The sequence below is a fragment of the Salmo salar genome, chromosome 09 (assembly GCF_965601325.2).
Source record: "Salmo salar chromosome 09, fSalSal1, whole genome shotgun sequence".
Taxonomy (NCBI): Eukaryota; Metazoa; Chordata; class Actinopteri; order Salmoniformes; family Salmonidae; genus Salmo; species Salmo salar.
In genome coordinates this window covers 63,809,688-63,832,069 of record NC_138299.1, presented here as the reverse complement: position 1 = coordinate 63,832,069, position 22,382 = coordinate 63,809,688, and the positions used below count along the sequence as shown (strand labels likewise).

Sequence of the window (22,382 nt, the reverse complement as noted above, 5' to 3'; positions counted from 1 at the left end):
TTGTAGGGGTTTAATGGCACAGGCAGGGAGCCCAGCCAACAGCGAGTTGCAGTAATCCAGACGGGAGATGACAAGTGCCTGGATTAGGACCTGCGCCGCTTCCTGTGTGAGGCAGGGTCGTACTCTGCGAATGTTGTAGAGCATGAACCTACAGGATCGGGTCACCGCCTTGATGTTGGTAGAGAACGACAGGGTGTTGTCCAGGGTCACGCCAAGGTTCTTAGCACTCTGGGAGGAGGACACAATGGAGTTGTCAACCGTGATGGCGAGATCATGGAACGGGCAGTCCTTCCCCGGGAGGAAGAGCAGCTCCGTCTTGCCGATCTAGAGCCATAATCATTATGCTTAATTCTATGTAAAAATAGATGTATGTTTTCCTGCATACCTAAGCATACCTCTTGAGCTGTCTGTATGTTTCTGACTGGTGGTCAGAAGCATACACTAAATATGCTTCTCTGCATCTCTGCTAAACCTGGGTAAAAGATTGAAAGGAATGTGTGCCTTATTAAGTCCAGTTTAGTTATTGCTTGCTTATTTTCTAAAGTCTACCAACCTTGCCAGCAGTCATGCCAGCTAAGATAGTTAGACAAGCTAGCTACTCTAACTTGATTGATAGCCTGAAATGTTATAGAAAATGCGCTGTAGTCAGAGACTGCAGGGAAAACAATTGACAGGGGATGCAGGATTGTTTTTGCCTGACTTTAGATTTGTTTGTGCTTATAATTTTGGACATTTTGGTAGGCTATTTGTTTGTCAACTTGTCTATAATTAGATACATGCAACTTCTCTTTTGTCATTATATGTTGCCCTACAAGACTAAATTAACCTTTGCAAGAAAAACAAAAACAGGAATCATTTTCTGGGCAAAATGTCCTATTTACATCATTTTAACCGGTTGTAAGGAAATAGAAAGCTGTGAAAACGACCCAACATGTTTCTGATTTCAGGTCGGCCTTTATAATGCTGATAAAGATAGCTAGATACTGTGGCGGATGAATCAGAATTAGTTGGGTAATATAGATAATTAAGATGTTTTAGAATGCAACATTGTCTTCATATGTGAATGTGTCTTTACCTATTCTTAAACCATGTGAAGGGATGGAGTGATTAATGGGGAACCAATTATTTGTCTCCACAATGTCTGTGCGCAAGTCACTCCGCTCAGTGAGCTTGTCCAGGAGTGGAGCCAAGAGGGGGTTTACTTGAGATGGGAGTATCTAGAGTTGTCAATTGATGTATGCCATTGGATGAGCTAATGGTTCTGTTCTATACCGTACCAGGGAGAGACGGTTCCAGTTTGGGGTAGGAGGACCATATACTGGTCTATACAATGAACACTGTTGATACAGCAGTTGCTGTCTGCTATGTTTTATAGATATCTTTCATACAAAACTTAACCTTTGTGAACTGTTCCTAAGATCTGTGGTTCGTCATGTTCGTTGAAGGGGTGGTTCTTGGGTATAAAATATCTAAGTAGCCATTGTGTTGGCACCCTTTTTCAGTGGTTCATTAGAGATTGTGCATTATTGAAGGTCAAAGTGCTTTTGCAAAAGTATCTTAAGTATTAAAGATGTAGTTTAACTCAGACTGGTGTGTTTGTAACTCTCCTCATTTAGTAATGCAGAAATTAGCCACCACAATACAGCCTGTGGAGGTGCTAACTGCAAATTCACATTCTCTTAAGATGGGGAAATAAATCAATAATATTTATCCATTCCTGTTCCTGAGTAAAAAGTTAGCCTACATTTGGTGTATCATTTTAATGCAGGAAATGCTTAATTTTGAGTTAATATTAAGGTTGTTTGAGAGGTTATAGACCTACAGTCAGTGTACAGTCAGTGTTCAGTCTCCATTGAACCCATCTAAACAGTAGACTTCAGTTGTCTTGACGTGCCATAGGGCCATTTGAAGTCGGATTTGTTTAGCACCTCACAACCATCACACATAACATAGCCGGCAATGCTATCATTCTTCGCGCTTTACTATTATGGCTGACCCTGTAAAACAACACATTTCACTGCACCTATCTGGTGTATGTTGACAGTAAACCATCTTTCTTTACCACTTCACCAAATCTTTCCCAAATATTACTTTTCTGGCCCTCCCTTGTCTTTATTTTCAACTCTCCATTTCGCAGCTTTTCTCTTGTTGAATTCAGCTCCTTTTTGCCTCCTTGGATCAACATGATTAACCTTTTTTGCCCATTTCCAAAAGCAATTGGCATGTAGGCGATTTAGCACGCGTACAGTTAGGCCCTAAAGTTTAGGCTTATGCATGAATGACAGACAGCCTAAAATAATGGGAAAAAAGTCAATGTAGCCTGTACATATATATTGCACAAGAATTCTACATTTATGGATTTGTATTTAATTTTTTTACATTAAGTATTGTTTTCTCTTTATTAAACCTGCCCTGCTACCCATCCACCCTTCATCCACACAATATTTAATGACCCTAAACCGCCCACCAAACGGATAGATATAACTGAGGGGACTATGAGTTAACGAACCCCTCGCATCACTACCGCATACTTTATTAAGTCGGAAGTTTACATACAGCTTGGCCAAATAACTCAGTTTTTCACAATTCCTGACATTTAATCCTAGTAAAAATGCCCTGTCTTAGGTCAGTTAGGATCACAACTTTATTTAAAGAATGCGAAATGTCAGAATAATTGTCACGTCCTGACCAGTAAAAGGGGTTATTTGTAGTTTGGTCAGGGCGTGGCAGGGGGTGTTTGGGTTATGTTCTATGTTTATTCTAGGTTGTCTATGTCTAGGTTGGAAGTGTTTGGGATTGGTCTCTAATTGGAGGCAGCTGTATCTCGTTGCCTCTAATTAGAGACTATATTTAAGTAGGGGTTTTTTCTCATTGTGTTTGTGGGTGGTTATTTTCTGTTCAGTGTTTCGTGTACCTGACAGTACGGTTTGGCTGTCGTGTTTTTTCTTGTTTTGTTTAGTGTTCTAAATAAAGTTAATTATGAGCACTCAACCCCGTGCCTTGGTCTACTCCCTTCGACGGCCGTTACAATAATAGGAGAGAGAATGATTTATTTCAGCTTTTATTTCTTTCATCACATTCCCAGTGGGTCAGAAGTTTACATACAATCAATTAGTATTTGATAGCATTGCCTTTAAATTGTTTAACTTGGGTCAAACGTTTTGGGTAGCCTTCCACAAGCTTCCCACAATAAGTTGGGTGAATTTTGGCCCATTCCTCCTGACAGAGCTGGTGTAACTGGGTCAGATTTGTAGGCCTCCTAGCCTGCACACGCTTTTTCAGTTCTGCCCACAAATGTTCTATTGGATTGAGGTCAGTGCTTTGTGATGCTTTGTGACTACCTTGACTTGGTTGTTCTTATGCCATTTTGCCACAACTTCGGAAGTATGCTTGGGGTCATTGTCCATTTGGAAGACCCATTTGCGACCAAGCTTTAACTTCCTGACTGATGTATTGAGATGTTGCTTCAATATATCCACGTAATTTTTCAGCCTCATGATGCCATCTATTTTGTGAAGTGTACCAGTCCCTTCTGCAGCAAAGCACCCCCACAACATGATGCTGCCACCCTCGTGCTTCACGGTTGGGATGGTGTTCTTCGGCTTGCAAGCCTCCCCCTTTTTCCTTCAAACATAATGATGGTCATTATGGCCAAACAGTTCTATTTTTGTTTCATCAGACCAGAGGACATTTCTCCAAAAAATACGATCTTTGTCCCCATGTGCAGTTGCAAACCGTAGTCTGGCTTTATTTATGGCGGTTTTGGAGCAGTGGCTTCTTCCTTGCTGAGCGGCCTTTCAGGTTATGTCGCTATAGGACTCGTTTTACTGTGGATATAGATACGTTTGTGCCTGTTTCCTCCAGCGTCTTCACAAGGTCCTTTGAGGTTGTTCTGGGATTGATTTGCACTTTTCGCACCAAAGTACATTCATTTCTAGGAGACAGAACTCGTCTCCTTCCTGAGCGGTATGACGGCTGCGTGGTCCCATGGTGTTTATACTTGCGTACTATTGTTTGTACAGATGAACGTGGTACCTTCAGGCATTTGGAAATTGCTCCCAAGGATGAACCAGACTTGTGGAGGTCTACAGTTTTGTTTTCTGAGGTCTTGGCTGATTTCTTTTGATTTTCCCATTACTCCAACCTAAGTGTATGTAAACTTCAGACTTCAACTGTAGGTGGTGGGCTGATGCTGAAAACAGTGAAGTTGATCGATCTAAACTCAGCAAAAAAAGAAACCGCTCTTTTTCAGGACCCTGTCTTTCCAAGATAATTCGTAAAAATCCAAATAACTTCCCAGATCTTCATTGTAAAGGGTTTAAACATGGTTTCCCATACTTGTTCAGTGAACCATTAACAATTCATGAACATGCACCTGTGGAACGGTTGTTAAGGCACTAGCAGCTTACAGACGGTAGGCAATTAAGGTCACAGTTATGAAAACAGGACACTAAAGAGGCCTTTCTACTGACTCTGAAAAACATAAAAATGTCCGTACTGTGAGACGCCTAAGACAGCGCTACAGGGAGACTGGACGGACAGCTGATGGTCCTCGCAGTGGCAGACCACGTGTAGCAACACCTGCACAGGATCGGGAAATCCGAACATCACACCTGTGGGACAGGTACAGGATGGTAGCAAGAACTGCCCGAGTTACACCAGGAACGCACAATCCCTCCATCAGTGCTCAGACTGTCCACAATAGGCTGAGAGAGGCTGGATTGAGTGTTTGTAGGCCTGTTGTAAGGCAGGTCCTCACCAGGCATTACCGGCAACAACGTCACCTATGGGCACAAACCCACCGTCGCTGGGCCAGACCGGACTGGCAAAAAGTTATCTTCACTGACGAGTTGCGGTTTTGTATCACATGGGGTGAATGTCAGATTCGCGTTTATCGTCGAAGGAATGAGCATTACACCGAGGCCTGTACTCTGGAACGGGATCAATTTGGAGGTGGAGGGTCCGTCATGGTCTGGGGCAGTGTGTCACAGCATCATCGGACTGAGCTTGTTGTCATTGTCGGCAATCTCAACGCTGTGCGTTACAGTGAAGACATCCTCCTCCCTCATGTGGTACCCTTCCTGCAGGCTCATCCTGACATGACCCTCCAGCATGACAATTCCACCAGCCATACTGCTCATTCTGTGTGTGATTTCCTGCAAGACAGGAATGTCAATGTTCTGCCATGGCCAGCAAAGAGCCCGGATCTCAATCCCATTGAGCATGTCTGGGACCTGTTGGATCGGAGGGTGAGGGCTAGGGCCATTCCCCCCAGAAATGTCCAGGAACGTGCAGGTGCCTTTGTGGAAGAGTGGGGTAACATCTCACAGCAAGAACTGGCAAATCTGGTGCAGTCCACGAGGAGGACATGCACTGCAGTACTTAATGCAGCTGGTGGCCACACCAGATACTGACTGTTACTTTTGATTTTGACCCCCCTTTGTTCAGGGACACATTATTCCATTTCTGTTAGTCACATGTCTGTGGAACTTGGTTTCATTGACAAGTGAAGTCTTTAGGCAGAAAACTGTAACATAGGTCGTAGTAATTGTGAGAGAGAGGTTGTGCAATGGGTGGAGAAGTTTGAGTGTGGTTGAGAATAGCACTCTTGGGTTTCTTTGTTCATTCCTAAAGATGTTGGAGAAATAGGCAAAGTTGGTTGTGTGCAACTGAGTCCTTTTAGTTGTGAATGTGGTCTTTGTAGGCCTCCTTACAGATAATGATACCTGTCCATTTGTAGAGCTGTTCTAGTTTTCGTCCTGTGGCTTTCATGGCATGCAGCTCAGGAGTGTACCATGGTCCTGGGATGTTGAAGGAGACCACCCTTGTTTTAAGGGGGACCAGAACATCCAGGTTGGAGGAGAGCTCACTGTTGTAATGAGCCACCAGGTCTGTTACTGAAGATACATGAGGGCCAGGGGTGTCATGTGATTGCAGCGTATTCATTAAGTCAGCAGAGTTAATTGTTTTTATATTTCGGTAGGTGATGACGCGCTTGGTGGTGGGCTTGGGCATGGGGGTGTGCACACTGAACAGAATGGCCTTGTGATCAGAGGTGGGTTTGTCCAGACCTGAGAGGTTGGAGGGAGCAGTAGCAGTGCATGGGTAAAATCACTGGGGAAGCCAAGTGAAGCCAGTAAAACGCCATATTAATTTGCGTTGTTTGCTCTATAACTCATTTGTTCCATGATATTTTATTTTTAAAATACTAGTTGACTAGTCAAGTCAGTTAAGAACAAATTCTTATTTACAATGACGGCTTACCCCGGCCAAACCCGGACGACGCTGGGCCAATTGTGTGCCGCCCTATGTGACTCCCAATCACTGCCGGATGTGATGCAGCCTGGATTCGAACAAGGGACTGCAGTGACACCTCTTGCACTGAGACCGATGCGCCACTCGGGAGCCCCAATACAATTAGGTCGTGAAAACAAAAAGACAGTCACACAGTGGCGGAACAAAGTCAACTACACATACGTTTGCTTCATCAGAAAACCAGAGAGTAACATATGTCCGGTGAAGTCCACAAAGCAAGTATTACATGTAGCAAACAGTTATATGACCTGCAGCAAGGTCCAGCAAGTTAATGTTTTCAACAGTTTACTAAACAACTACTGATTTAGACCCACGGAGTTACCGCAGGTCAGCACAATGACGACAGGAGCACTGCCTCTGCTATTCCAGCACCATTTACACTTAAACATCATCAAATCAACTAGGCTTTAATAGAGTGAAAACTAACTTAAAGATACCAAAAACAATTAAGTTAAATTAGTGTTGCTAAATATCATGTGGCTGTCCATGGTACTGATTTCTGTATGTGTCGGTGTGTGTGCTTGCGCACTCAAGTAAAACTAATTTAAAAAGTTGACTTGTAGACTAGTTGAACACTGTCGTGACTTGACTTTAACATTCATCTGAAGACTGTTATTTATCTAATTACCTAAATATGTTTAATTGTTACCCGATTAAATTAATCATATAACAATTTACTCATTAGGTTCTGGGGCACCAAGAGCGGTTCTTTAAAGAGTTACAATCTCCCAAATTAAATTCTAAAGGTCTTCACCTATCACATCCATAAACAGTCAACTTATTAGTCATAACCTCGTATCATATCATGAACAGTCGTAACCTCCTTGCATCTGCAAAAGCCCGAGCCTTACTTATGATTCAGTACTACACAAATTGGTTTAATTATTTATTTACTAGCTAACTAAATGGTAACATAGGATGAACATACACACTTAATACGTTAAAATCAGGTCCCTAGCGGACTGATAACAATATGGCTGCTTGTTACAAAAGACATGGAGAGGGAGACAGAGCGAGAATGACAGAGACACTTAACGTTGGTACATTTAGAAACTACTCTCACTTATAGTACTCCTATACTTTGCACACGATCCGCCGCCCGCTTGGAGTAAGAAATCATGAATGTATTTACTTGAAATGCGTGTATCTCTCTCGGAACCGGGTCGTCCTGGAAAGGGGTTGGGCCTTTTCGCGGCACGCTTGTAAGGCTCTGATTGTCCAAAAATGGTTCCAACAAGTCCTCTACTGTTGTTCTCCTCTGAAGTTGTCCGGTATCCGGTGACTTGTCGTGTAGTTCTGAACAGAACTACAGAGTTTATTCTCCTTCCATTCACTCTGGAAGATTCTTCTTGCAGATGGGCTAGCCAGCCGTGTCGATGGTTCCCAGTGGGGTGATGAAAGTAGTATAATACGGTGGTTTGAACAGAGTAATAGAATGGTCCCACTTAAATTCGCATTTTTAGATATTTTACTTAGGACCGCTAATTAGCCATACCAGTCGAGCCATACCTCGAGTTGAGATTCAGATGTCAAACCCTTTTAAACATGAGCTGCACCTCCTAAGTCTCTCTGTTCTGTTATGTTAATTCTTAACCCATCATTTTATACAGTTTGTTCAAAAGGACGATTCCGTCAGGCTGACACGCTCTCTGACCTTACTTAGGGGTGTGACGTCACTGTGCAATGTTTATGTAAAACAATTCTCTTATGGCTCCTAAAATCATGTCCCTCTCTTAACAAAAACACTTCCATCATTTTTTATATTTCAAACATAACGTAGAGGATGGTTACTTAGCGTGTATACTTTCCAAGTTACAATATTTCCTTTTTACATTTTTTTATGACATCACAAAATAACAAACAAAACGACATTAGTGTTCTTTAGATCACCTCTGACCATTCTCCACGTTTTATGTTAGAAATATTGTTCCAGTATTCGCATTAGAACGTGTTTTGGCGGGAAAAGTCTTCTTGAAACAAAGCACATTCCTTGGGTGAATTTGGAGAGGTAGACCTGAATCTTCTCCGTTGGATTTACAACAGTGCGTGAGTTGTTAACCCCCACCGCGGGTGAGATGGGGTCTGGTTGAAGTCATCCATTGCAAACCTGATCTGACCTATTTGGATCCTCACAGGACAGTCATGTCCACCAATGCCATTCTCCTCACTTTCATGTTAGCAAAACGGTCTGTGGCTCTTTTATACAGTGTGCCTTTAGTTTTCTTTTTCATAGGCTACCTAGCTAAAATGCTTGCTAGCCTAACTGCTTGCTAGCATAGGCAACAATGAACCAGCTAAGTTAGCGAGCTAGTTAACGTGAGCCTACCAGGCTACATCTAGGCTACATATTGAACTCCAATCATCTCAGACCAGTCATCTCATGCCAGTGGCACATTATATGCATTTATAGTTTTTCCATCATAATCATTGGCCAGTACAGAGAATTAAGTCAAAACCAAATCCACCTCCATCCATGCCTTAGGAAAGAGCCGATTTAGCAAATTGACCACTTGCAAATTGATGGAAAATCGTGAAAACACAGAGCGACGAAATATCATTTTTATTGGTCAAATATTTGTGGAAGCCTGGCTTCCCTTGGCATCCATGAATACACGCAGCTGGAAGGGAGCCGTGCCAGTTATGCACACAAGGTCAAGTACATGGCCACTGTCATCGGTGGCAAGTTGACATACCTTGTGAAGTTGAAGCAATCCAACAGGGCAATGAAGTCTCTGGCAAAATCACATCCATCAGAGTCCACATGAATGTTAAGTGCGGGAACTTATAGATGGGTCTTGTGAGGCCTGTGCATGAACATCTGGGAAAAAAAGAAGAAAAAAAAAAACCTGGTGAAGACAAAAACAAAGAACAACATCACAAAATGTTGTAGTAATACATGCTGAAACTGTTGTGACTGGGAAGCATACGGTAAGCTTTAGTCGCGCAATATAATTAAGATGTTTTGTGCCGTATTTCTCAAGTGAAATGATGTGCATGAAAACTTGTCTTCATTGAATAACAATAAACACTTCATTGAAGAATCCCGTCCATAGTTCCTACTAGTAGTAGTACTGTTGACCAATCACCGACGAAGGGGCGTAGACTTTGGCAACAGAACATCAACTTGCCTCAAGTATATATTTTTTCCGCTCGAACAGCCGGAAAATCCCTGCCGGAACACCGAAACGAACAAAAACATCACATCACACATCACACATTGTCATAATATACTGCTCAAAAAAATAAAGGGAAGACTTAAGCAACACAATGTAACTCCAAGTCAATCACACTTCTGTGAAATCAAACTGTCCACTTAGGAAGCAACACTGATTGACAATAAATTTCACATGCTGTTGTGCAAATGGAATAGACAACAGGTGGAAATTATAGGCAATAAGCAAGACACCCCCAATAAAGGAGTGGTTCTGCAGGTGGAGACCACAGACCACTTCTCAGTTCCTATGCTTCCTGGCTGATGTTTTGGTCACTTTTGAATGCTGGCGGTGCTTTCACTCTAGTGGTAGCATGAGACGGTGTCTACAACCCACACAAGTGGCTCAGGTAGTGCAGCTCATCCAGGATGACACATCAATGCAAGCTGTGGCAAGAAGGTTTGCTGTGTCTGTCAGCGTAGTGTCCAAAGCATGGAGGCGCTACCAGGAGACAGGCCAGTACATCAGGAGACGTGGAGGAGGCCGTAGGAGGGCAACAACCCAGCAGCAGGACCGCTACCTCCGCCTTTGTGCAAGGAGGAGCAGGAGGAGCACTGCCAGAGCCCTGCAAAATGACCTCCAGCAGGCCACAAATGTGCATGTGTCTGCTCAAACGGTCAGAAACAGACTCCATGAGGGTGGTATGAGGGCCCGACGTCCACAGGTGGGGGTTGTGCTTACAGCCCAACACCGTGCAGGACGTTTGGCATTTGCCAGAGAACACCAAGATTGGCAAATTCGCCACTGGCGCCCTGTGCTCTTCACAGATGAAAGCAGGTTCACACTGAGCACATGTGACAGAGTTTGGAGACGCCGTGGAGAACGTTCTGCTTCCTGCAACATCCTCCAGCATGACCGGTTTGGCGGTGGGTCAGTCATGGTGTGGGGTGGCATTTCTTTGGGGGGCCGCACAGCCCTCCATGTGTTCGCCAGAGGTAGCCTGACTGCCATTAGGTACCGACATGAGATCCCCTTGTGAGACCATATGCTGGTACGGTTGGCCCTGGGTTCCTCCTAATGCAAGACAATGCTAGACCTCATGTGGCTGGAGTGTGTCAGCAGTTCCTGCAAGAGGAAGGCATTGATGCTATGGACTGGCCCGCCCGTTCCCCAGACCTGAATCCAATTGAGCACATCTGGGACGTCATGTCTCGCTCCATCTACCAACGCCACGTTGCACCACAGACTGTCCAGGAGTTGGCGGATGCTTTAGTCCAGGTCTGGGAGGAGATCCCTCAGGAGACCATCCGCAACCTCATCAGGAGCATGCCCAGGTGTTGTAGGGAGGTCATACAGGCACGTGGAGGCCACACACACTACTGAGCCTCATTTTGACTTGTTTTAAGGACATTACATCAAAGTTGGATCAGCCTGTAGTGTGGTTTTCCACTTTAATTTTGAGTGTGACTCCAAATCCAGACCTCCATGGGTTGATAAATTGGATTTCCATTGATTGATTTTGTTGTCAGCACATTCAACTATGTAAAGAAAAAAGTATTTAATAAGATGATTTCTTTCATTCAGATCTAGGATTTGTTGTTTAAGTGTTCCCTTTATTTTTTTGAGCAATGTATATGCATAAACTGTTTCAACTGGGAAGCATGCAACAGCCTTAAATGTAGATAATTCTGATAGTTTTGCTTGAATTACAAAGACCAGCAGGTGCTTTAGACACTGTGCAAATGGACTAAAGCACGAGCACGAGAACAATTTTGTGGAAAAAGAAAGGCATTGGATCCATATCATAGTTTAGTTTAGCCTAGTTTGCTTCCTTCTGTGAGGCTGGCTCAAGGTTATTTGCCCCAGAATGCCTGATTGTGAGAAATCACAGTGATTATGCAAGGAGTTGCTGTAAACACTTCAGAGTGAAAACATGTTGATATGCCTCACTTGTGACAGACTAGTGAGATACTGCCAACAACATCTTGGCCTATATGGGTTTCTTTATTGGCTTTAACTAGCTGAGGAGGACACAACATTATGTGATACAATAAATAGTCATAGTCACTATCAATCCTTCATAGACAGGCTACTATTATGAAAGTTTTCTCATTACATAATACAGTATTTTGTGTCAAATAAATGCGTCATTCAGTGATTGCTTTGAACACAATCTTACACCAGTTTCCCATTGTAATTGCTGTAGCTCCGGTCCTTGATTTACCGCAAATTACAGTTAAGTAAATGGAGATGCTAGCGTAACGAAATAACACTGATACTTTGAATAACAATGATACTTCCTGACTACACATGACAATTATGTTGCACAATTAGCCTATTGCTAGCTTACATATAGTACCAGTCAAAAGTTTGGACACACCTACTCATTCCAGGGTTTGTCTTTATTTTCAGTATTTTCTACATTGTAGACATCAAAACTATGAAATAACAGTGTGCAAAGCTGTCATCAAGGCTACTTTTGAAGAATCTCAAAAATAAAATATATTTTGATTTAACACTTTTTTGGTTACTACATGATTCCATATGTTTTATTTCATAGTTTTGATGTCTTCACTATTATTCTACAATATAGAAAACAGTAAAAATAAAGAAAAACCATTGAAGGAGTAGCTGTCCTAATTTTTGGACTGGTAATGTACGTAGATTGACAAACTCCCTTGGCCCTCCTCCTCCTGCTCCCTCAAGGCCCTGACCACAGGCAGTATCCCAGGTTTCATCGATGTGGTGATGAACCTGAACTCCCCTGCACTGCTGGAGGACAACCTCATCTGGCAGGCAAGCGGATGGTGTTCTATGGCGACGACACCTGAAGCTCTTTCCCAAGCACTTCATGGAGTATGACGGCACCACCTCTTTCTTTGTGTCCGACTACACTGAGGTCAGTCATGGTCATTGTCTGTTTGAAGGTCAGGGTCATGCCCTTTAACCTTTTCACTCATTGATTTTGTTTGTTTGATGTGATTTTTTTTAATAGTTACATGGGAACGCCATGCCAATTTACTAAAAGTTTTTTCCAAGATTCCGTATCATATTGGCTCAAGTTTAATCTGCTTCTATTACATAATATTTCTAACATACTATACATAAACAGTTTCTCAGAGGTCTGATTCAGAAACAATGACACAATCTGGATTGTGTCCCCGCTAACTCTTCTCAGGTTGACAACAACGTGACTCGTCACCTGGACAGCACGCTGAAGAGAGACGACTGGGACATTCTGATCCTGCACTACCTGGGCCTGGACCACATCGGCCACATCAGTGGACCCCACAGCTCCCTCATCCAGCCCAAACTAATGGAGATGGACGACATCCTCAAGAAGATTCATGGCTCCCTCATCTTAAAGGTATAGAAGCCTACTGTTCCATAGCAAAATAACGCATACAGTACCAGTCAAAAGTTTGGACACACCTACTCATTCAAGGGTTTTTCTTTATTTTGACTTTTTTCTACATTGTAGAATAATACTGAAGACATCACAACTATCAAATAACACATATTGAATAATGTAGTAACCAAAAAAGTGTTAAATAAATCTAAATGTGTTTTAGATTCTTCAAATTAGCCACCATTTACCTTGATGACAACTTTGCTCACTCGTGGCATTCTCTCAACTAACTTCACCTGGAATGCTTTTCCAACAGTCTTGAAGAAGTTCTCACATATGCTGAGCACTTGTTTGGCTGCTTTTCCTTCACTCTGAGGTCCAACTCATCCCAAACCATTTAAATTGGGTTGAGGTCGGGTGATTGTGGAAGCCAGGTCATCTGATGCAGCACTCCATCACTCTCCTCCTTGGTCAAATAGCCCTTACACAGCCTGGAGGTGTGTTGGGTCATTGTGAAAAACAAATTATAGTTCCGCGAAAACAGATGGGATGGCGTATTCCTTGCAGAATGCTGTGGTAGCCATGCTGGTCAAGTGTGCCTTGAATTCTAAATATATCACTGACGGCGTCACTAGCAAAGCCCCCGCACACCATCAAAACTCCTCCTCCATGCTTCACGGTAAGAACTACACATGCGGAGATCATCCGTTCACCTACTGTGTCTCACACAGACACGGCGGTTGGAACCAAAAATCTCAAATTTGGACTCGTCAGACCAAAGGACAGATTTCCACCGGTCTAATGTCCATTGCTCGTGTTTCTTGGCCCAAGCAAGTCTCTTCTTCTTATTGTTGTCCTTTAATAAGGGTTTCTTTCCAGCAATTCGACCATGAAGGCCTGATTCACACAGTCTCCTCTGAACAGTTGCTGTTGAGATGTGTCTGTTACTTGAACTCTGTGAAGCATATATTTGGGCTGCAATCTGAGGTGCAGTTAACTCTAATGAACTTATCCTCTGCAGCAGAGGTAACTCTGGGTCTTCCTGTCCTGTGGCGGTCCTCATGAGAGCCAGTTTCAACATAGCGCTTAATGGTTTTTGCGACTGCACTTGAAGGAACCTTCATTTACTGACCTTCATGTCTTAAAGTAATGATGGACTGTCGTTTCTCTTTGCTTATTTGAGCTGTTCTTGCCATAATATGGACTTTTTAGAGCGATCTTCTGTATACCACCGCTACTTTGTCACAACACAACTGATTGGCTTAATTGCATCAAGAAGGAAAGAAATTCCACAAATTAACTTTTATTAACAAGGCACACCTGTTAATTGAAATGCATTCCAGGTGATTACCTCATGAAGCTGGTTGAGTGAATGCCAAGAGTGTGGAAAGCTGTCATCAAGGCAATGGGTGGCTTCTTTGAAGAATCTCACATTTAAAATATATTTTTTTGGTTACTACATGATTCAATATGTGTTATTTCATAGTTTTGATGTCTTCACTATTATTTTTCAATGTAGAAAATAGTCAACATAAAGAGAAACCCTGGAATGAGTAGGTGTGTCCAAACTTTGGACTGGTACTGTATATTGTTCCAATCAAGATTCTAAGAACAGAATTTAAGGATATGCTGTACTATTTTTGTCTGCCCCAAAACATTGAAACTGCACCTTTACATTTACACATTTCCAGGAAGTCTCCTGCTTATTTTCATCCTTTTGTAATAAGGTTTAGGATATCAGTTATGACAAGTATCATCATTTATTTGTGGGAGAATGTCCTGTTATGATTAGTGCTTTTGAAGCACTCAACGGTAGTTTTCTTGTAAAAACATGTATAGGATCATGACTGGAAACGGTGTTCTTGTGCATATTTAACCGCGCCAGCCTTGTAGCATTTTTACTCTCTCTTGTGCTTAGGCAACAGGGAGCTCTGAATTAAATGTTCTTGAAAGCCTCAGCTCCAAACTTCCCCAGTAAAAGCCTGCTGCTGTTCTTTACACAGTAACATTGTGACCTAAATATAGACAGCCCATTGTGGTCCCATAGGGTGCCTTAGAAGCTCAATGAAAAAACCCACAAAGTATGTTCCCTCAGATGGCTGAGATGACGAGTAGATGTTCAACGGGTTTCGAGGTATAAAACATTCCAGTGACTTTCATAGCTTTGCCGAACTAGCGATATCCTTTTTCTTCACTCTGTGTCGGTGCCGTGATAAAAGAAATGATGCATCTTGCAAAGTGGTTGGCTAGGGAGAAAAGGAAATGCAGGCTCCCATGGCTCCACGGTAAAAAGGTAGCCAGAGCTTCTTTCCTACTTTGGCCTTCCCTGATTAGAAAGGAGAAGCCAGTACCTGCATTGTGCGACAACGCACAATCTGTGTCACGTCCTGACCAATATAAGTTGTTATTTTCTATGGTAGAGTGGTCAGGGCGTGACAGGGGGTGTTTTTGTGTTTGTTCTATGTTCTCTCTTTCTATGTTGTAGTTCTAGCTTGTCTATTTCTAGGTTGGGGTTTATTGGGTTGACCTTCAATTGGAGGCAGCTGGTCCTCGTTGCCTCTAATTGGAGGTCATATTTAGTAGGGGTGTTTCTGCATGTTGTTTGTGGGTGATTATATTTTGAGTGGTGTGTTTTTTCCCTCTCTGCGTCACGGTTTGTTGTTTTCTGGTTAGTTTAAGTATTTATGTATTGCATCACGTTTCACAAATATAATAAATATGTGGAACACAAACGCTGCATCTTGGTCCGCTCCTTATAAAAACCGTGACAATCTGAGCTACAGTTTCTGGGGGGGAAGGGATTAAAGACTGCAGCACTGTGACATTTGCAGACCTGCCAACCTGCACGTGGTTACAAAAAACGACCCTAAAATATGCAAAAATAGACTTCTAGTTCGTACATTGTGGTTTTTGACTCAACCATCTGAGGTTGGAGATCAGCCAATCAGAGAACTTGGCTCGGAGAAAAAAATCTCTAGCTCTCTGCTCCAGCTGTTCCACTTTATACTGTCTTTCAAAGAAGTTATGTTAGACTTTTAAAGATGACTATGCCAATGTTAATTAATCTCTAGACCCAAACTGCTACAGACCTATATCCCTCCTGCCCTGCCTTTCTAAAGTCTTCGAAAGCCAAGTGAACAAACAGATCATCGACCATTTCGAATCCCACTGTACCTTCTCTGCTATGCAAATTTGGTTTCCGAGCCGGTCACGGGTGCACCTCAGCCACGCTCAAGGTCCTACACGATATCATAACTGCCATCGATAAAAGACAGTACTGTGCAGCCGTCTTCATCAACCTGGCCAAGGCTTTCGACTCTGTCAATCACAGTATTCTTATCAGCAGACTTAACAGCCTTGGTTTCTTTAATGACTGTCTCGCCTGGTTCACTAACTACTTCTCAGATAGAGTTCAGTGTGTCATATCGGAGGGCCCGTTGTCTGGACCTCTGGCAGTCTCTATGGGGGTGCCACAGGGTTCAATTCTCCGTATTTATTTTAAATTTCACCTTTATTTAACCAGGTAGGCTAGTTGAGAACAAGTTCTCATTTGCAACTTCGACCTGGCCAAGATAAAGCATAGCAACTTTGGCACATACAACAACACAGAGTTACACATGGAATAAACAAAACATACAGTCAATAATACAGTAGAACAAAAGAAAACAATAAGTCTATACAGTGAGTGAAAATGAGGTAAGTTAAGGCAATAAATAGGCCATGGTGGTGAAGTAATTACAATATAGCAATTAAACACTGGAATGGTAGATGTGCAGAAGATGAATGTGCAAGTAGAGATACTGGGATGCAAAGGAGCAAGATAAATAAATAAATACAGTTTGAGGATGAGGTAGGTAGATAGATGGGCTGTTTACAGATGGGCTGTTTACAGGTGGGCTATGCACAGGTGCAGTGATCTGTGAGCTGCTCTGACAGCTGGTGCTTAAAGCTGGTGAGGGAGATATGAGTCTCCAGCTTCAGAGATTTTTGCAGTTCGTTCCAGTCATTGGCAGCAGAGAACTGGAAGGAAAGACGACCAAAGGAGGAATTGGCTTTGGGGGTGACCAGTGAGATACAATGGGGGAAAAAAGTATTTGATCCCCTGCTGATTTTGTACGTTTACCCACTGACAATGAAAGGATCAGTCTATAATTTTAATGGTAGGTTTATTTGATCAGTGAGAGACAGAATAACAACAAAAATATCCAGAAAAACGCATGTTAAAAATTGATTTGCATTTTAATGAGGCAAATGAGTATTTAACCCCCTCTCATTCAGAAAGATTTCTGGCTCCCTGGTGTCTTTTATACAGGTAACGAGCTGAGATTAGGAGCACACTCTTAAAGGGAGTGCTCCTAATCTCAGTTTGTTACCTGTATAAAAGACACCTGTCCACAGAAGCAATCAATCAAACAGATTCCAAACTCTCCACCATGGCCAAGACCAAAGAGCTCTCCAAGGATGTCAGGGACAAGATTGTAGAACTACACAAGGCTGGAATGGGCTACAAGACCATCGCCAAGCAGCTTGGTGAGAAGGTGACAACATTTGGTGCGATTATTCACAAATGGAAGAAACACAAAAGAACTGTCAATATCCCTCGGCCTGGGGCTCCATGCAAGATCTCACCTCGTGGAGTTGCAATGATCATGAGAATGGTGAGGAATCAGCCCAGAACTACACGGGAGGATCTTGTCAATGATCTCAAGGCAGCTGGGACCATAGTCACCAAGAAAACAATTGGTAACACACTACGCCGTGAATGACTGAAATCCTGCAGCGCCCGCAAGGTCCCCCTGTTCAAGAATACATATACATGCCCGTCTGAAGTTGGCCAATGAACATCTGAATGACTCAGAGGACAACTGGTGAAAGTGTTGTGGTCAGATGAGACCAAAATTGAGCTCTTTGGCATCAACTCAAATCGCCGTGTTTGGAGGAGGAGGAATGCTGCCTATGACCCCAAGAACACCATCCCCACCATCAAACATGGAGGTGGAAACATTATGCTTTGGGGGTGTTTTTCTGCTAAGGGGACAGGACAACTTCACCGCATCAAAGGGACGATGGATGGGGCCATGTACCGTCAAATCTTAGGTGAAAACCTCCTTCCCTCAGCCAGGGCATTGAAAATGGGTCGTGGATGGGTATTCCAACATGACAATGACGAAGCACATTAAGGTCCTGGAGTGGCCTAGCCAGTCTCCAGACCTTTATCCCATAGAAAATCTGTGGAGGGAGCTGAAGGTTCGAGTTGCCAAACGTCAGCCTCGAAACCTTAATGACTTGGAGAAGATCTGCAAAGAGGAGTGAGACGTAATCCCTCCTGAGATGTGTGCAAACCTGGTGGCCAACTACAAGAAACGTCTGACCTCTGTTATTGCCAACAAGGGTTTTGCCACCAAGTCATGTTTTGCAGAGGGGTCAAATACTTATTTCCCTCATTAAAATGCAAATAATTTTATAACATTTTTGAGATGCGTTTTTCTGGATTGTTTTGTTGTTATTCTGTCTCTCACTGTTCAAATAAACCTACTATTAAAATTATAGACTGATCATTTCTTTGTAAGTGGGCAAATGTACAAAATCAGCAGGGGATCAAATACTTTTCCCCCCCCACTGTATACCTGCTGGAATGCGTGCTATGAAGGGGGTGCTGCTATGGTGACCAGTGAGCTGAGATAAGGCGGGGCTTTACATAGCAGAGACTTGTAGATAACCTGTAGCCAGTGGGTTTGGCGACGAGTATGAAGCGAGGGCCAACCAACGAGAGCGTACAGGTCGCAATGGTGGGTAGTGTATGGGGCTTTGGTGACAAAACGGATGGCATTGTGATAGACTGCATCCAGTTTGTTGAGTAGAGTGTTGGAGGCTATTTTATAGATGACATCACCGAAGTCGAGGATCGGTAGGATAGTCAGTTTTACGAGGGTATGTTTTGCAGCATGAGTGTAGGATGCTTTGTTGCGATATAGGAAGCCGATCCTAGATTTAATTTTCGATTGGAGATGCTTAATGTGGGTCTGGAAGGAGAGTTTACAGTCTAACCAGACACCCAGGTATTTGTAGTTGTCCACGTATTCTAAGTCAGAGCCGTCCAGAGTAGTGATGCTAGTCGGACAGGCGAGCAGGTGCGGGCAGGGATCGATTGAATCAATGATGTCGCTCTTGCTGTGGGTGATTTTTTGATCCACATCTACACAGACGACACCATCTGGCCCTTCTTTGGACACTGTGTTAACAAACCTCCAAACGAGCTTCAACGCCATACAGCACTCCTTCCATGGCCTCCAACTGCTCTTCAATACTAGTAAAAGAAATGCATGCTCTTCAACCGATTGCTGCCCGCACCCGCCCGCCCGACTAGCATCCTACCGATCCTTGACTTTGGCGATGTAATTTACAAAATAGCCTCCAACACTACTCAGCAAATTCGATGCAGTCTATCACAGTGCCATCCGTTTTGTCACCAATGCCCCATATACTACCCACCACTGCGACCTGTATGCTCTCGTTGGCTGGTCCTCGCTACACATTCGTCGCCAAACCCACTGGCTCATGGTCATCTGTAAGTCCTTGCTAGGTAAAGCTCCCCCTTATCTCAGCTCACTGGTCACCATAGCAACACCCACACGTAGCATGCGCTCCAGCAGGTATTTTTGACAGATCATCACCAAAGCCAACACCTCTGGCCACCTTTCCTTCCAGTTTTCTGCTGCCAATGACTGGAACGAATTGCAAAAAAAAAAAATATATAAAAAAAAAAAAAAAAAAAATAAATATCACTGAAGTTGGAGACTTATCTCCCTCACTAACTTTAAGCGTCAGCTGTCAGAGCAGCTTACCGATCGTTGCAGGTGTACACAGCCCATCTGTAAATAGCCCATCCAACCAACTACCTACCTCATCCCCATATTTGTTTTAGTTTTTCTGCTCTTTTGCACACCAGTATTTCTACCTGCTCATCTGCACATATATCACTCCAGTGTAAATTGCTAAATTGTAATTACTTTGCCACTATTGGCCTAATTATTGCCTCACTTCCTTACCTCATTTGCACACACTGTATACAGATTTTTCTATTGTGTTATTGACTGTACGATTGTTTATCTCATGTGTAACTTTGTTGTTTTTGTTGCACTGCTTTGCTTTATTTTGGCCAGGTCGCAGTTGTAAATGAGAACTTGTTCTCAACTGGCCTACCTGGTTAAATAAAGGTGAAATAAAAAAATAAAAGTTATTGATCTATCCTAGTGATAAGCTGCTATCTAAGCTGTTAGCCATCTAGCTAACAAAGTTAGTCCCAGATGAGTTTTGCAATGGAGCGCTCTTTGTCTGGAGAAGTAAATAATCGGTCCCAGCGCTGTATCTACTACGCTTTGTTGCTGGACAGTCTGGATCACTCTGAGTTCCAATGTGGCAATTGTTTGCTTACTGAGGATTATAGGATTGAAGTGGCTTCCTTGATCAAGCAGGTCACCATCCTAAGTAACAAACTGGGGAAAACGCAGAGTGGAATGTTTACCTTTTCTACGCTGGTGGCTGGATGGCGTTCAGCCTTGTTGGATGCATCTCTGCCTTGTCGTTGTCCGACTGGCTGGTGTTGCCCAGACTTCATTCGCTAGAGGAGCCATCTCCTGCCTCTCCTCCCCCATCTGATAGCGGAGTCGAAGGAGCATAGCAGGAGGAGCATGTAAATCAACGATAGTCACATGTAACGAGCCGTGGAAGGTCTACCACAAAGCAGGCTACACTCCCAACGAGAGGCCTGGAGTGAATACAAACAACGAATAGTTTTGCCACCCTGGAGCCTGAACTTCCTGCACCTTCGTTGCTGGGGGTACCTGTGTCTGCGGCCGCTGTGCCTATTCCTTCCACTGAGGTTTTGAAGTCGGCGTCGACAACCTTCCATCCCTCCTCTAGATCAAGCGGGGCATCTCCATCTGTCGGAGGCCTGCACCAGGCGCTGCGAGCTACGGGCTCAAGTTACCCTGTCTCTCGCCCATCCTTAAAGGGTTCTCAGACTCCAGTGACGCGTGGGAGTGGGCGGATTTCCTCATCCTTGTCGCCAGCCGTGATTTTGGGCAGCTCCATGGTCATAAAATGTGACTGTTCCTGGTGCAAAAATAATGTCCTATCCCAGAGCTCGAGTAAATTAAATTACTAAGCTGGTCCCGAATGTTCTATGCCAGGATATGGAAATTGATTATATCATAGTCCATGTGGGTTTTAATGACATTATGAAGGGCAGCTGTTACGAATCCCTTTTGTCCCTGCAGTCTAGGGGGGATGGAAACGAGACCCGTAACATAAATCATGCAAATTATAATCGTGACAAGTAAGTGAAAACAAAAACCACAGACAACTGAAATCTACCGTCAAACACTCAGGGTTTATTTTAAACACACGGTAAAGGGGTGTGAGAAAAGTGGCTGAGCTGGACCCAAGCAAAGAAACAATAATCCAAAACTCCCCTAAGCTAGACTAGCCTACTTCAAGAACAGCTAGCTAACTAACCAAAAATACAGTGGGTGGTCCGCCCAGTTCTAACTAGGGTACTTAGACAAAGTATTCCTACGGGTAATGTATGCCCATGGGCGACTTGTCTTGGTACCCCCTTTTCCCATCAAACAAACAAATAGTCAAACAGCAAAACAATACTCACAGGATAACCGGACAAATGTGACATGTAGTTGCAAAACAAAATAGATCAATACAGAGATATAGAGATAGATAGAGCTGGGGACGGAGAGAGAGAGCGATTGAGAGGATGAACACAAAGATTGATCTGGGGAGAAAACAACTGACTGGGTTTTTAAACCAAGGGAAAGGGGCTGTGATTGGTTGAGGGAAAAGGAACAGGTGTCTTCTGATTGGGGACTGATTGATGACTGATTGGGGGAATGATGATTGTCACCTGTGAGGGGAGAAGGAGAGAAAAGAAATACAAATACAGGATACACACTACCTGTATCCGCAACAGCAGCTCTGAACAGTTGAAACTGGATTTTAAAGAGCTGATTTGATTCTCTGCTAGACACTAATAAAAGACCCATCGTATCTGTCCCTGTGCCCCTTCTGAATCATGGCATTGAACACTTCACTTTAGCAGTATTCTTTCACTTCACAGCTGGCTACGTGATTATTGCAGCTGAATGTCTGTAACTTTTGTTGATAATTTCGATACCTTATGGAAACAGAACATGTTTTATTTGGAGGATGGGATCCATCCGAATAATTTGGCTTCCTGGATCCTTTCACAGCATTGAAACAATGACTTATCAATGACCCAAGCCCAGCTCAATTAATCCCTACCATTGTGTTGCTGAGTTGTCATAATGCTTCAGCAAATGTACATTATACCAGTGGCATTGGTAGATGCAATGTAAGTAACCTAATTGATGTCCCTCTAACTGCACTAAATGCCTCTGCTGATCCTACAGCTATTGTATGCAGTAATCATGTGCCTATGAACCAGAGTTATACTGTTAGCACTGAGGCGGTGTGCCCTAGTAGGAAGCTCATCCTCCACTAACATAAATAACATGAGCATGTCTACTTCTGCT

General features: G+C 43.3%; 1 protein-coding gene across 1 annotated transcript in view; it reads left to right on the top strand.

Annotated features, from left to right (window-relative positions):
- The window catches only part of LOC106611537 (GPI ethanolamine phosphate transferase 2, catalytic subunit-like), a 145,631-nt gene that overhangs the window by 4,737 nt on the left and 118,512 nt on the right, over positions 1–22,382 (top strand). Inside the window, 4 exon segments of the mRNA XM_082955571.1 lie at positions 12,174–12,255; positions 12,258–12,293; positions 12,296–12,366; positions 12,646–12,834. Of these exon segments, the coding sequence (XP_082811697.1) occupies positions 12,174–12,255; positions 12,258–12,293; positions 12,296–12,366; positions 12,646–12,834 (378 nt within the window).